This window comes from Hippoglossus stenolepis, chromosome 8 (genome assembly GCF_022539355.2).
Source record: "Hippoglossus stenolepis isolate QCI-W04-F060 chromosome 8, HSTE1.2, whole genome shotgun sequence".
NCBI lineage: Eukaryota > Metazoa > Chordata > Actinopteri > Pleuronectiformes > Pleuronectidae > Hippoglossus > Hippoglossus stenolepis.
Window position 1 is genome coordinate 19,058,021 of NC_061490.1, and position 14,707 is coordinate 19,072,727.

Sequence of the window (14,707 nt, forward strand, 5' to 3'; positions counted from 1 at the left end):
TTCACTGATTAATAGAAGGGTTGTCTTAACGGATTCCAAATAATATCCAATCAAATAAATTATCGAACCTTTCTCGATTCAGCTGTAGATCAAATATATGAATTCACTTTAATTGTACAGTGGGCGGTGACCTGAACACGACTGGCTGGAGCTGATTGGCCAGGACATCAGGAAGTGCGGTGCTCTTCCTGTGTTATTATCCGTGCTTATTATCACTGCACAACAACTTGGCCATTTAACGTGAGCGTCAATGTCCAGAGGAAGCTTTGGCTGATTCGTGTCAGTTGAAACACGGTAAGGTTTTTGTTTTCCTCCAAGCAGACAAACTACGAATGACACTGACAGACGCTCCGCTGCAGGGAAAGTGCAGTAAACGAGCCCCAGTGCTAGCGCTGCTGCTAGAGGCTAGTGTGGCGTTTGTACAGTTTAGCTACGATGCTAACGTTGGATGAAATAACGAATTGAAGTGTTTGTCCCGCTGCTCCACACTCGGCTCAGCTGCATTTGCCTCCTAACGTGTCCCCTGATTGATTTTGCACCACAGCAAACTAACGAGGCGGAATCCTGATGGTGACGACACGAGAAGATGAAATCCACCAAGAAGAAGTGTCGGCTGAACAAAGCAAAGGAAGAGGAGACGCCACACTATGAGGTCATTGTGAAATCTGAGAACGAGCCGGGGCTGGACAGCGAGGCGGAGGCAGGTGATGTTTACACCAACGGAGATGGTCTCAGCATCCGAATCAAGGAGGAGCCCCACGCGCAGGAGATCTGCGAGGAGACAGGAGGAGACACCTCGAGCTGTTCAGGCGTCCGACCGGACTCCGTGACGTCCTGGTCAGATGTTCAACATCCGCAGGGACACGTGAAGGACGAGTGCCACTCTCCTGACCATCAGCCCGAGTGTGAACTCACCGGAGCTGCCGTCAAGGAGGAGGCAGAGTCGTGGATTAAAGAGGAGAGAGACAGTGAGGAGGAGGAGGAGGAGGAGGAGGAGGCAGGAGACATCCAGGAGGATTCTGAGGAGGGAGAGGAGGTCTCCACAGGTGGGAGTCAGTTTATCACAAGCACACACAACCTGGGGATGCCTAGGTGGTTTCATGTTCATGTTTTTGGTTGCAGGAATGAATGAATAACATTAGTTATAAACTCCATGGTTGCATCTCTAATTACATTATAATCAGAAACTTTGACATAATCTTTTACTTTAACAGAGGCATGTCTGAACAATTAGCTGTTTTGCATAAATGCATCTCAGTTTCAGATGATATGATAAGAATAGTTCAGACATTAAAGCCTAAAGTGCGTCTCTAGAATCCACATACCCTGACTCAGCTTCCTCAATGAGGTGTTACCAGTATATAGTCAGTAGACCATTAAAGAAACCTCATGGACTGTAGAACGCTGCAGCCAATGACTCTGGATCAGGAGGAAAGACCCCAACTGGGCCCCGTGGAGTTAGGGACACACACCCAGGTCTGATCAGCCTTTGGTGGTTCTGCCTTGGTGGTTGGCAACTTATCATAAAACCTGTGTGCAAGACATTTAAATGTATAACATACAAAGGATATTCACCATTAATGTTCATAAAAAGACAATAATCAACCTCAGAACAGGGAAGTGTATAATAATATATTCTTCCTTTCTTTAATCAGTGTGTTTCTCTCCTACTTAGAGTCATCGTCTGAGTTCTTTCCCTGTCCTCACTGCACCATCTCCTTTACTGACTTGGACTTCCTGGAGAAGCACGTCAAGTGGGTCCATCAGAAAGAGTATCTCGACAAACTGAAAAAATGCCTCTCGAGCCGCACAATGAACCTCATTCCCAAACACAGTTGCACTGTCTGCAGCAGCACCTTTAACTCCAAGGTCAAACTTAGAGTGCATGTAAGTGAAGTCCATCCTTCTGCCCCTCCGCGCAGGCTCCATCCGTGCCCAACCTGTGCACGCAGCTTCCAGTACCTGAAGAACCTGAAGAATCACTGTCAGCGCTGGCACAGCATGTCTGTGGTGACCCGAGGGGGGCATCTGAGCTGCGCTGACTGTGGGAAGAGTTTCAAAGCTACCTGGGGTCAAGGGCCTCACTTGTGTCATGAACCAGTTAACACAGAACCTGAGGATAAGCCAATCTGTCTGGACATTGGTGTGCAGTGTCCCAAATGTGGCAAGAAGGTGCGCACACCTCAAAGTCTGGAGGATCACATGCGCACACACACAGGCGACCGGCCATTTGTCTGTAAAGATTGTGGCAGGAGGTTTGTGGAGCACAGCGGTTGGCGGCAACACATGAAAATACACACCGGGGAGAAGGCGTTCAAATGTCAGGTGTGTGGGAAAACCTTTTTAAGATCGCACCACCTCAAGTCCCACTTAACGACACACTCGGGCAAGAAGGAATATTCTTGCTCTGAATGTGGGAAGGAGTTTGGATTCAAGTCAAGTCTTGTTCTCCACCTCAGGACACATTCCACTGAGAGACCCTTCCACTGCAATGTGTGCGGGAAGAACTTTAACACCCCGAGAAATCTGAGGGTTCACACCAAACTCCACACCAATGAGAAAGCTCACCAGTGCGGGGACTGTGGGCTGAAGACCGTAGATCTCGGGACTTTGAAAATACACCTGCGGACACACACTGGAGAAAGGCCGTACCACTGCACAGTCTGCGGAAATAGGTTTATTCGCCTTGCACATTTGCGAAATCACCAACGCACCCACACTGGTGAAAGACCCTACAAATGCACGGAATGCGACAAGAGTTTCACTCAGTCCGGCGACCTGGTGAAGCACAAACGCATACACTCTGGGGAAAAGCCCTTTGAATGTCCAGAATGCCACCGCCGATACACTACCTCTGGCGATCTGGGCAAGCACAGGAGGAGTCACACTAACCTGCGTCCCTACACGTGTCAAGAATGCGGAAAAAGCTTTCGTCTGTCAGGCCATTTGAAAACTCACATGTTAACGCACACGGGGGAGAAACCGTATTCCTGCCCCAACTGTCTCCGCAGGTTTGCTCGCTCTCACCATCTTTCTGGACATGTGGCTAAATGTCGCTGATCGTGTTAGAAAAGACTGTAAATACACTAGTTCTGATTTAATCTTGTAATAACGGGAGCTGCAGAGATTCTACTACTACTTTATGTTAATGAATGTGTTAAAGTGAAAACTTATATTTGTAGATTATTATTTATATAATGTTTGTGTAACCTTCGACTTAGATGACTGTTGTAACTTATTAAGACACATGACTCATGTCTGTTATTGCATGGAACTTTTTATAGTACTATTCAAGCTCTTCTATGATTTATTTTTCCTACAGTAGCTTTAGACTGGTTGTGCAAGACACTAATATAATGGAGGCTTGAAGACGTCGGATGAGGCAGAGCTCAGTGGGACATGCATCTAATGGGTTGTTTGCACCACTGGTGAATGCTGTACTATCTGTAAAAAATAATAAATTATTTGATGAAAGCATGAACACTGTGTGTAATGAACCGTGTGTTAAGTCACGAGGAGCGGTCAAATTATTTGAAGCATTTGTGCACATGTTAAATATCTACAATAAGGATGAACATAAACTTTGGTTTTAAAAAAAAAGACATTTGGAGATTTTACTTGTTGATCTTCATGAATCAAATGTCGAATATTATTTTTGAAATAATTGGAGAATAATAACTGAAATGATTAATTAATTATCATTAAGTTGAGAACTCATTTTCTGTGATCAACTAATCGATTACAAGACTTTTTCAAAAGACCCCCTGGATGAAACAAAACTAGAGCAGCTCTCAGTTAAAACACATAATTGTCTTGTTCTTATTATAGTAGAAGTATAAAAGAAAACTAAGTGGTCTCATAACCTAAATGATTTATGAGTCATAAGAGTAGTTAAGGATAATGGGGGAATTATACTGGGTCCATCCCTTAATCTGCACCAAAATTGAATGGGTTCTTCCCAGGCCCCATTCCTCCACCAGGTTTGGTAGAAATCAATTCAGTCGTTATTGCATAATCCTGCTAATAAACAAACAAGCTAGAATGGCACACAGTACCTGCACCAATTTTGACACACTCATTGATATCAGTTTCCTAAATCTGGCATTTTTCTTTCATCAAGATCCACAAACTATTCCTGAGAAGCTGGTGAAAATGTCAAAAGAAGCCTTATCTCACGATGTTAGAATGTCTAGTATTAGGAGTATTGCCAAAATTAGATAATTCCTCACATTCATTGATGCACAAACTGTTATTCATGTTTTTGTCTCCAGCCATCTAGATGACTGTTACTCATTATTTGCAGGACTGCCCAGGAAATCGATGAACCGTCTCCAACTTGTTCAAAATACAAAAACTCCAAAGTATGAACACATCACCCCCATTCTCGTATCATTGCACTGGCTACCTGTCACGCTCAGAATTGATTTCAAAATTGTATTGCTAGTTTTTAAATCTCTTAGTGGCATTGCCCCCCTCTTATATCACTCATCTTCTAATCCCGCACATACCGGCTCGTAATCTCAGATCTGCAGATCAGCTGTTGGTTCCCAGGGCGAGGCGTGAAACTGAGGGCGTTAGAGCTTTTGTGCAGGGAGGGCTCCACGACTGTGGAATAACCTTCCACTGGGAATCAGACAAGCTACCTCCTTGTTTTAAATCTCGTTTAAAGACTCATTCTTATAATATGGCTTTCACCTGGATGTGCGTTTGTAATTTTTCTGTTCATATGTTTGTGAAGCACTTCGTAAAGTTGTTTTGAAAAGTGCTACATAAATAAAGTTTTATTATTATTATTATTATTATTAATAAGAAAAGCTCCTTCATCTGTACAATGTTTCTTTGCCCCAATGCCTGTTCCCTCTACCCAGTTTCCTGGACATCTCTAACATCGATTTTGTGTAATCTTGTAAACTAACTAACTAACTAACTAACATAACCTTCTTGGCGGGTTCGTGCTCTGGGCCCATTCAAACTATTTCCTGGGTCACAAGGTCACAACCTCCTGGGTACGAATCAAAACAAAGATGGCCGCCCACCGGCAGTACACTGGAGTGAACAGCCGAGAATCAGGATTCATTCTTCTTCTCCTGCCGTGGACATTATACTTCAGCCATTAAAGTGCTGAGACGCGTCTGTGTGGGATCTGCAAACACGGTGAGAGCAGTGGGAAGAGATGAACAACCTCAAACACCGTCAGGAACCATCTGATGGAGACTGCAGGAAAACATGCTAATGATGCTAACACCTGTGGCTGCGGTCAATTACAGTGACTGCGCCGACAAGCTAGCAACAAACAAACTGGGTTTGCTGCTTCATGTAGCTGTTAGCATTTTGAGAAGATTAGCAAAGATGGCGCCTCTTAGGGACAAGTTTTAAGTTCAACTAAAAGGTGTCGTTATCCGAAGTTAGCGTAAAAACTCCTCAATCGAATAATAAAATAAATACGTGGTTTTTCAATAGACCTTTCCGTTGCTGAAGCGTTGCTTCTGCAGGTCTGTAAAACTCTTAATTTAACATTAAATTCTGTTTCTAAAAACATTAAAAGAGAATAAAAAGTCTTGAGTTTAATTTGCAAAAGTCTTGAATCATTTATTTTACCAGCTCTAGGTGGTGATGTTAGTTTGAAAAAGACTTGAATGTGGCTTGTCAGGAAGATTACGTGCTACAGGAGCACTGGACCTCATCATCTTATAATGGGAAAGTGTTTACTTGCAAAGTAAGTGAATTAAATAAATCCTCTAATTTAATGATTAATCCCTCCATCCATTTATTGCAGTTTGTCTTGGTCCAGGTCATAATGGTTGAATTCAAAAAACCATTAGAAATAAGAATATTATGCTGCTGGGAAGTACTGAATACATGTAGTTATAGTAATAAATTATTTTAAAGAATATCAGCCCAACTAGATTTCCATCACACTCTGTTTGCCAGTATGATTGTGAAACAGGTATTTAATTAATTCTCTGTTGCATTAAATAATCCTCAATGAATGTTGAAGAGGCCTGAAAGTGAAGCTGTGTATATATCAGGTACATTCACTCTCACAATATTCTGTCTTGTCAATCAGTCTGCTCTTACAAATTAATGTAAAACAATAGTGAAATATCTATACATTCATATGATTCACCAGCTGTATTGACGGACAAGTCTTAGATTTCTCTTTGTATGTCCTAGGCTGTGAATTGGCCTCTTCAGTTTGTCACATAATCAATACTCTTATTTCTGTATTTAAAATGAATTGAGGGGATGTGACACATTTCAATTACACAAAAAAATGCACTTGGTTCACACTTGCATTAGAGTGGCCCTCGTAACTGCATGCATGATGTAACACATTCTTTTGTAAAAGCATTAAAGGGATATCAGTGATAGTAACGGATCACAACGTTATGTATCCCTTGTTAAAGCAGACTTACAGCAGGATAAAGATCGAATCTGATAGTCAGAGACCACGAGTGACATCGTGGTCATTTCTCCAACATACACTGAGGATGATATGGCAGTGAAATCACAGCAGTTCTGTTTATGAGACTGCATGATTTTTATTCCCAAACATTTGGTTTGAATTAGTTTAAATCGCTGGTAAGGTAATAACAAAGCAACACGTCTCGGTAATATGAAGTCAGGCTCACTCTCCAACTGGTATTCTAATCAAATGTTGTAAAATGGAGTGAAAATATGACAAAAAATCACAAACTGTGTTGTTTGCTGGCATAGTAGCAAGTTTTTTCATGAGCTTGCACTGATTTCTGTCTTCCCCCCTCTAGATGATTTCCTCTGCACTGATGAAGAAGGCAGGAGTTATGACCCAGCATCCTGAAATAACTGCACACACCAAGGAGAAGATGGTGGATAAGATGAACGTCATGAGAAAAAGAGGAGACATACATGTAGAAGATGCAGACAAAGATGTCAACTTGGAAGGAAAGCGAGATTCGAGAGCTTTTGGGGATACGGGCCGATGTCGGTGTTGATGTCCTGTAAACAAAAACACGCTCTTTACGCAGCAGAATTTATACATCATGTCCCTCCTCCTGCGTGCTCTACTCAGGCCACACCCCTCGCCTGAAATGTTCCTGTTGTTGTGAACGCGTCCGACCCGAAGAATCTCCTGCTGCATTCTTCAAATGTCAAAGGCAAATTCTGGAAAATGTCTGGACCCAATTTTCTGTACATTTTCCCAAGTTCATGCCTGAAAACAGCTCTAGCCAGCCAACAACCAAACTGTAGAATTACACCAAAAGGGAAACTGGGTGATGCAAAAACAATACCTCACAGTTGGTGATACAAAACCTTATTAACACCATGATCAGGTCTGCAAAGAGAAGACGAGGACACATTAACAAGCTGGAATGATGCTGACTATTAACAAGTCAAAATGGAGCAGAAGACCCTCAGATGCACAAAATCTGCCGTGTAACAAAGTTTGGGAATTGCTAATTTTGAAGGCCTGGAGGCATTTGTCAAAGACTGAGCCCCGCTTAACTGGACACTATGAGGCAACACCACAAGCTGAGGCAGTCGAATGCGACACAAGTAAGCCCCCTCACATCTAATCTTTCACTAATCCTCCTCCGTGCAACTAGATGCTTCATTGAAGAGTTTTTTAAGCTTGTTTTTACTCATTAGAATATTAATTTCTTGCTCAGACCAGTACAGATTTATTTAAGGATTCATTTTAGGTAACAATTTCCATTTAATGTGGAACTTAAAAATATTTTAATGCTGGAAGCTAAATTAAGAAAATGTTGTTGCAATAACCCCACTGTCATGTGCCTTCGACTTGAGGATTAACAGTACATTCACAAAGTATTCAGACCCTGTCACTTTTGTTTTACATTTCATGTTGCAGCCTTATGTTGAAATAAAAATAAATAATAATATTAAATAAATAATATAAATAATATTTAGGTTTTCCAAGTTTTGTGGTAATCTGTCCAGTAGTTTTTGTGTAATGCTGCTAACTAATAGACTTACAAACAAGCGCAGATGAGATAATAACGTCCTTGGCAGAGGTAGTAATTTATACCATTTATTCATCCTGAATTTAAACAAATACTTGCAGTGTCACACACTTACATATGGTTCAATTATAGTTAAAGTGGTTGAGTAATAAATACAGTTTAAACCCTTGCTGCCTTCACTGCAAAGCAAAAATGAAGAAACATCATTGGTAGCTCTGTTGCAGTGTGTTCTTTTTCTTTTTTACTGCTCCTTACAGTTTACACAGCATGATACACTACACACACTGAGCATCACTAAGATCATCATGACAGCATATATAAGAAATTGTACTGTTAGATTTGTTAAAAATTGTTTTTACCACATATTTGACAGATATGGATGTAAAACAAGTTCAGTTGCAGCATATTTACATGATCCTGATTTTCTGAAAATTACGTATAAATGATACTTTATGTATCGGTTAAATGTGTCTATATATAGCGAAAAGATAAATGATAGACGTAGCATAAGATAACTGAAGATTTGTACTGCCAGGGAGAAGGGTGGCGTGGTTAAGTGGTACAAAAAAATAAATCACTATTAGAAAAACAAAACAAAGTTGGATTATCCGCATGATAAAAGAAACAGTAGGGGCCTAAGTACGTGACAAAGAGGAGAAAAGCAGAAATATTTTTAAATTAAATGCATGAAAAACAATATTGTAGGGAGGATAAATTGCTCTTTTAGTGTTTTAGATTACATTTGAAAAGCGCTGTATATATTTCGTTATCTCACGGTGTCGCTAGCGTTTTATTTCCTGTTTGGATTGAAATATATTTCTGCCACTTGCAGGGCAGCCATCGGAGGAAGACCTTGCTCACACTTTAATTTACACCCAGGATATGCATCACTAGGACAAGGGCCACATTCAAACCTGTCTCAGTCAATTCAGTGGGAATTGGTCTATTATTTTTATGTCCGCAATTACGAGGACAGAGCCGTAACTACGACTCCGCCACAGATAACAAAGATATATTTAGGAGTAAATAATATTGACTGTACCTTTGTTTAAAGCTGGAATCAATACTTCTTAAAGCGTGTCCATTTTTCATTTAGCCGCGTCATGTCTGTGCGGAGGAGGGGCAGAGAGATGAATGGGTGGATCCTCTAATTCCCCCTGTTGCAGTTATCATAATTGTTGAACAGCCACGGTTTTTAAAGATCTGGTTCGAGGAGAGGGAGGCCACACAAAGAAAGTTAATAGATTTGTAAAATTGAGATAGATTGCACAGCAGCCGTTTTTGGAACGTTCCATCGGCGTGGCAGGCAGATGGACAAATGTGATCCAGGGATGAGGAGGTTGGGGAGGGATTGGGGGGGGCGGGCGGCTGCAGCACACAAACACACGGCAGCAGAGAACACATCCTGACAAATAAAGGCGTTACTGTTTACCCGTTTCCGTGCAGGGTGTTTATATCTCACGGTCTGGCGGGTGATAGCCGGATAGATCACAGTTTGAGGCCTGCATGAGCTTTAGAGCGGATGAGGCGGCTGATGAATTCGCTGCGAGAGGCCGCAGTGAAACAACAGTAGTTCCTCTCTTGAGGCACCAGGGGGAAATGGATAGCTGTGGAAAGGATGCTTCAGGGAATAGACAAGCTCGGGAGAAGTTTGTGCCATTTGTTAGAACTATATGGAATAAGCCTGTGGCCAGAATTGCATATAGAAAAGATTTTTTTATGTCCCATTGTAAAGCTACATCATACCACCTCCTCCATCATAAACTGTGTTGTTTCATCTGATAGTGGTCCCCGTGTTAGACCTCTGACCCTGTCATTTGTCTGCTGAAGATGGCTTTTAGAACCTCCTAAAGGATCTTTTACAGCAGTGATTTATCCACAGGGGCCCACATTTGTTTCCATCCGTTTTGATATTGGTCATTGTTTTCACATTTGATGCATTCAGGCTTTTTTCTGCTCCTCAGAAATCATTCCCATATCCAATTTTTTGCCTTTCCCGTGTCCAATTTTCCCTAATATTCTGATGATTATTTCGTGATGTTTTCCTTCCCTCCTTTCAGCATTCTACTCTTTTTCTCTCCCGCTCATATTTTTCCCCCTGATTCTCTTTCCTCCTTAGATCCCGACATGTGGCTCCATGATACGAATGTTTTCAGTGACATTATGGTTAATCCGCGCCGAAACAGTGGCTGCGATTCCACCGCAAATCATCCACAAATGAAAACATAAAATCTTACATTTACTTAGCTTCTCCTATCCCAATTCCAAATGGCTGAAAAATATTTTCAATCTGCCCCCTCTGACAGACAGGTCATAGTGTTTTTACGTTGCAGTCTGAGAATTAAATTACCCCCATATTGAATCTTATAAAAGTCCAGTTGAGAGGATTTTCTTTTTGTAATGTACTTTGAGCTATCCAATTTTCCTTGTATTTACTGTCTATATTTTTGTCAATTTGGCGGAGGAACAGATTGTGTGCGTTGGCGCTGGGTGTCACTAGTGTCGTCACGCTACAGTGGTTTTGGTGTTGGCTGGCCTCGGAGGTCAGTGTGTGGGAAGAGATGGTGGCTCTGCAGGGCTTTGCGGCGGCTCTTGGCCTGTCCCTTTGGGCTCCGACAGGCCCACATCCACTCCTCTCATTCATGAAGGGGTCAAAAACACGGGTCAAAACACACCGTTTGACTCCCCGCAACACTCTGGTGCGTGTGGGCGTAGATGAAACCGGGTATTTTGTGGGCCTTTGGTAAGCTGCAGCTGGTAGCGGCTCTTACTTCTCTCCCTCTCAAGTCCAAATGTGCCTAAAAGCATGGCTCACACAAAGGAAGAAGGGAGAAAATACTGTTCAATCGTGTTGCATTGAATTCTGAGAGTGGGATGCCGAGTTGCACATAAAGGGATGGAAAGACACCGTTTATTCCCTATTAGTATCACCACGTTGACAGCTTGGCCAAGAGGTAAGGAAGACTTCGCTCTCCCTCAACCACATCTAATGCTAGCGCTGAGAAACTATGCGGGGCCACACTAACACGTTTCCCACACAGCCAGCTGCTATCGTGGTGACTGCCGGAGTAGATCGCTGTGACCACGGCCTCCCTCCTCCTCCTCTCGCCGTAACCTCTTGCTCTCTCTGTCTCTTTAGTGGAGGGATAGAGATGTGGAGGGCGAGAGAGACTGACAGTGTGCGCTCCCCTGCTCAGTAAATATGAACTGCACCCAGCAGACAGACTCATTCATCACAGGGGAAAGAGGGGGAGGAGAGGGGGGTGTCTGGAGGCAAGGTGCAGGGATACAGAAAGGACCAAGAGAAATGTCCAAAAGACGGAGAGAGAGGGGAGGGAGGAAGAGGAGGAAGAAGAGAGGTGGGAGGAATAGGAAGTAGATGGAAAGAAGATGAAAGAAAGGAAAGTGTTCTGGGTGAAGCGAGTGGGAGAAAGAGATAACAGGCCGAGAAGGGGGAGAGAGTCCTGGATGATTGAAGGATAAATAAAGGATAGCAGATGTGCATTGGGAGGAAAAACCTCAAGCATGAGCACAAGTGATGAAATACAGGAGGACATTTTATATCTCATCACCAAGAGATCTTGTGTTGCGTTCGCTGCCTTTAAGCATCTTGTTATGGGAGTAACATTAGTTTTGCAGCCCTCTGGTCAGGAAGGTCATGTCCCACTCAGACTTGTTGCTTTTCACATTTCGACCTTGATTATGCTCTCGAGGACCTGCACTCGCATCTGGAGGTCATGTTTCATTGTGAACGGAGTTTTTTCATGCTTATTAGAGTTTAAGTGCCATGTGCATGAGGTGAGAAAACTGTTTTCTCAGGCTGAATTATATTTTAGAGAATATTCCAAAACAAAATAACTTAACTCATTCACAATGAACAAAATATGTACAAAGGCTTTGCAATAAAATTAACCAATACTGTTGAACCCGTATCCCTTTTCTTACAGAGCCTTTATTATTCGTTTTTTACAGATTTCTAACAATTAGTACTGAAGCTGCAGCCGATGTATTTGCTTACTGAGAGACATGCAGTATTTATTGTGCATTGATTATTCTTCCTAATCACACTAGAGCAGCAACATAAATTGTTCGAGCTGTCCTACTGTAGACAGTGTTTGTCATTTAAACATTAACTTCTATTTTACTCAACTTCCAAATACGCTCCACAGCAGATGCAAGAAAAAAGCAACAAGAAGATATTCCTTTTAGATCCCAGAGTCCGGTGCCCTTTCCGGTCCATGTCCTCAATTTCCAACAACTTCCCCCTCTTCACTCCCACCAAAAACCACCTCCTCTCCATCTTTTTCCACTCCGCAGAAAGACAGGAGAGAGGGAAGATGATGTGTGACAGATGCCATATTTCGACCTTCTGTCAGGGAGATTAATATTGACACTGTTTCTTACCAGGGGCTTGTTGACTGTGTGTGTTGGGCTTTGATTTCATTATCCTCTGCTCAGCCACTTTTTTCTTAAGAATCAGACAATAACAGATGTGGCGAATGAAATGGAGACTGTGGTGTCGGAGGGGCTGAGTGAACAAGTCATATTGCCGGGCGGGTCGACCATCAGTCCTCTGGAACTGTAAAACCCCCCAAGGATACAGAGCACAGAGACCCTTCAATTTTATCAACCCCATCAGCTCGACAGGAGCATGGGCCGCGAGCTGCTGTACATAAGTGTCATAGCTGTAGCCAGAAATATGTGTGTTGAAATATGTTGTTCGAGCTTAGCATATGTGGAAAGTACATTTACTCAAGTGAAATTCGAGGGTAATTTTTTTAAATCCTGAGTTATACATCACTACATTTTAAGGGAAAATATTGCACTTCAAACTCTATCATTTATCTGATAGATATAAGCATTGCTTTATGCATGGGGATCACATACTGTTCCTCCGGCAAGGCCCTACAGTCCCTTTTGTGAAACCACATTTACCTTCACTAGATCTGGATTTTTATTTGGATGTGCACCAAATGGACACACTCAAACATATCAGTCCCCTATATGTGCCCGATTGTCTTTTTTTCAATCGAGAGCCATGAATTACTCTGTTAGAAATCAATGAAAAGTTTGGAAAATGGCTTATCTCGCAATGTTAAAGAAAGAGAAAAACATGTCTGGATCCGCCTCAAACATCGAACTGGCTCAACCTCGGGTCATTCCTCACCCCTACAACGCTGCATAGAAATCAGTTGAGTGGTTTTTGCGTAATCTTGCTAACTAACTAACTAACGCAGACGAAAACGTGACCTCCTTGACAGAGGAAAGAATTTAATCGTCAGTGCTCTCTGGTGTACAAACTATGTAATAGCATCAGTTTCAAAATTACCTTAAATATATTTCTGGTGCAATGTGTGGGCACTCAACATATACGCAGTAACAGATTTACAATACGCTAAAATTATATCGGTAGCTGGGATATTGTTGCCTAATAAATTGGAAAATGTCATAATCATTATAATAATTTCTTTTTACTTGATATGGACTACAGTATTTAATCTGAGTCAACATTTTGAAAGAGGATATTATTTTAAAGAAAAGCTGCATTTGTATTTATGCGCACAATTGTACAATTATTAAAATAAAAGTTGAATGTACAATCAGTGACAGCTCTATACATATCGCTGTTTCTTGTGTCAAAATAAACTGGTCAATTTAAAAAGATGAACCTTTATTGTTCTTCTCAGATTTGTACAATTGCAGGATCAGTTATTCCAACAGCAAACAGATCAATGCATATTAGTAAAAGTACAGACATATCAGATTCTAACAATGACAGGAGCCATTCTGCCTGCATTGAGAGTGCTTTTACTTCTGATACTCATTCAAGTCAAAGTTAGAATGCTATTTGTACAAAGTGGTCGTGCTTCTTTTCCTAAAGATCTAAATAATTCTCCCATCACTATGAGAGTTTCTGAATAAGGAATTTAGGTCTTAAATCTTACATTGTCGTTTACCAATTCAATCATCTAAAATTCTAAGTGAGTGAGTAAAATATCAAAATTATAACCATGTATTTTTTTTTATATATACCCAGCCCAGATTGTGAAAGGTACATTATGTGTGGTTTGGAGTTGGAGAGGTAGCTGGTTTTGCCGAGTGCCTCGTAGCCCTGGTTTTTTCGATCTATCCCTCAGTCAGATCTTCCTAAATCCTCCTATATTGTACGAATCCTCTCTTCCTTCATCCCTTCCACCCTTCATTGTCTTTCCGTGCCTGTACTAGAACTGCAGACTGACTCATTGACTCGGCAGAGTGTAATAAAATCAAATTGATTCATTTTTAATTCCTTTTGTTGATTTGAAAAAATCTACAAGTGGCTCCGTGTCTGCGGGCCAAAGCTCACTGGCCTTCATCTCCAACTTGTAAGCCTCTGAGAACTTTCTGGCGCTTATCGAAACATTTCTGCGGTGGATGCGAGAGATGGATCCTACAGCTTCCTGATTTTGTAATTTCAAAGCGTGGGGCTTGCTGTTAGTGGGAGAATAAAATCAATAGGTCTCTGTGGAGAGGAGCAGGTATAGGCTTGTAGTCCTGTGATATGAGTGAGGATCCGAAACAGGAAACGCAGCCAAAGGAGGAGGAAATGTGGCGGAGCAAAGCAGCTCCAGCGAATAAACAAATAGAAAGCAAAGCAGGAGAGATAATGTTCGAAGGAGACAAGAGACCGATGGGGGAAACAGTTGTCGCCAGAGACTTTTATTGACTTTCCCCCTCCTTCTCTCTCCACGTGACTACCAGAT

General features: G+C 41.9%; 1 protein-coding gene and 1 long non-coding RNA gene across 2 annotated transcripts; both read left to right on the forward strand.

Annotated features, from left to right (window-relative positions):
• Positions 1-162: 162 nt before the first annotated feature.
• Positions 163-3,481, forward strand: LOC118114379 (zinc finger protein ZFP2). The gene is made up of 3 exons (XM_035164826.1): positions 163-294; positions 545-1,046; positions 1,676-3,481. The coding sequence occupies exons 2-3, from the start codon at positions 587-589 to the stop codon at positions 3,058-3,060; spliced, it is 1,845 nt and encodes a 614-aa protein (XP_035020717.1). The 5' UTR covers positions 163-294; positions 545-586; the 3' UTR covers positions 3,061-3,481.
• Positions 3,482-4,974: 1,493 nt separating this feature from the next.
• Positions 4,975-7,892, forward strand: LOC118113963. The gene is made up of 2 exons (XR_004697388.2): positions 4,975-5,154; positions 6,768-7,892. It is a non-coding gene; the product is annotated as an uncharacterized LOC118113963 (long non-coding RNA).
• Positions 7,893-14,707: the final 6,815 nt, after the last annotated feature.